The 1,781-nt window shown below is 40.6% G+C and overlaps 1 protein-coding gene across 1 annotated transcript in view; it reads left to right on the top strand.

The window, feature by feature from the left end:
* LOC106804965 (tetratricopeptide repeat protein 24-like) overlaps nt 1-1,574 on the top strand; it is a 25,963-nt gene extending 24,389 nt beyond the window's left edge. Inside the window, exons 15-16 of the mRNA XM_014806386.1 lie at nt 464-582; nt 860-1,574. Coding sequence (XP_014661872.1) covers nt 464-582; nt 860-986 — 246 coding nt within the window. The 3' untranslated portion in view covers nt 987-1,574. The remainder of the gene's footprint in view (nt 1-463; nt 583-859) is intronic.
* Nucleotides 1,575-1,781: the final 207 nt, after the last annotated feature.

Here is a 1,781-nt window from a genome sequence, read left to right as displayed (position 1 = left end):
TGAGCAGCGTACCAAAACCAGGTCACTGCAACCTTTATTTGACATTGACCTTCACCTTGATCTTCATCATATTTCCCTTTCGCTCTATAACTCGACCCTTAATTGACCTAGCGCGACCAAACTTCGTATACTTACATATCTTGGAGAGAACACGGGGGATACATGTAGTTGGCGACAACTGCCCTTTCTAGTTTTTATGAAGACGGATAGCATGTTTGTTTTCCCATTGTGATAGCCGTTGTCAGCGGCACAATGGCAAGCTATTCATGTGATATGAGCCAATATCTCAGCACATCAATGCTTGGCATGTGCGTAATCTGCGTATGTGCAGCGATGCATCACTGGCCTGTCAGAGGATGTGAAAGGTTTTTATGCACGATTAATTATTGAGCATGTGAATGTGATGAGTTTTTGCACTATTGAAATCATCATAAAACGATCCATTGCGTTGTCGTCATTGTAGGTCATGCAAGATGGACCGTTAGAAGATCGGCGGAATTTAGGCATGTATCAAAGCCAAAGCTTCCCTAAAGGTCTGGAGCTCGGTCCAGATACTCTCATGTCCTTATCACGTGGTATAAGGTGAGTTTTATAAACATTTGAATACCAGAGTACGTCTGAACTCGGACCCAACAATTACACATTTTGTTTTAGCCCAGACCTATCATTTGAAAATTACTTATTTAAATATGCCACGAAATGAACTAATATGTAAAAAGTATCGATGTGGTGAGATTTTCATCCTCACGAAAAGGCCTAAAGTTTGTTTATTTCTATGTCTCCCATCAGGTAAAAGAATGATGGCATTTATATTCAGAACATAGATGAGCTAAACGTATTGTGTATATTTCTGTAACAGAGATGCAGAGATGTACCAGTCACACGTTGCCATGCAGGATACGCTAAATGCAATGAGAACTGCGCAAGCCACGTCCAATCGAAAGAAGAGATCGAAGAGTTCTTCAAAAGTCTGCTGTGTCATGTGACAGCGCAAATGTCAAAATGCCAGTTCTATAAGATGTCAGCTTATTTTAAAGAAGTACAAGATGGCAGCCTGTGTACCAGGCATACAGGATAGCAACATGTGTATTAGATGAACAGAGTGTTAGCCTGTGTACTAGACATACAAGATGATACAAGAAGACAGTGGGCCCCCAGACCCACAAGATGGCTAGCACCATGCAGTCCAAGCCAATCTTGCATTCTCAAATCTAGCATTGGCTGCTATCGGCTACCACATAGGTACGTAACACGTAGAAAGTCAGGTTTCCCCATGAGTGTACGAATTTCAATTAAAGTTGGTAGTGCCATATAATTAATATATAATTCCTAATATTACTGTTCATTCAATATTTTCTATAGATCGCATCACGATGGCAAATAAAAACCAAATATAGTAGAAGCTTAGATATACATGCTTAACAGTGTATAATTTTATATGTTCATATCCTGGTCCAGTTAGGATAGCAGTGTGCAGGTAAAATTATGGAACAGCACATGTTATTCAACCATGTAAATAATGTAGATATATGTGTTCAGAGGCATTAAATGCAATTATGGTTATTTTTGATCAAGATTCTTTTAGAGTTTGTACCGTGGCGTTTAAGCCTAGCGCACACACCCGAGCGAAACGGGAAATTTTGTTTTCCAGCGTTTCGCGTTCTGCTCGGCGAGCAAGCGCATCCACGCCACCCGACACAGCACACAGCTGAGCAAAACATACAGAAATACTGCGTACAGCGCCGCTGTCACATGACATCAAAAATAGACATCCAATTTTG

Source organism: Priapulus caudatus, unplaced genomic scaffold (assembly GCF_000485595.1).
Source record: "Priapulus caudatus unplaced genomic scaffold, Priapulus_caudatus-5.0.1 Scaffold5, whole genome shotgun sequence".
Lineage (NCBI taxonomy): Eukaryota > Metazoa > Priapulida > Priapulimorpha > Priapulimorphida > Priapulidae > Priapulus > Priapulus caudatus.
Note: the sequence above shows the minus strand (reverse complement) of the source record. Positions and strands in the feature narration are given on the sequence as shown.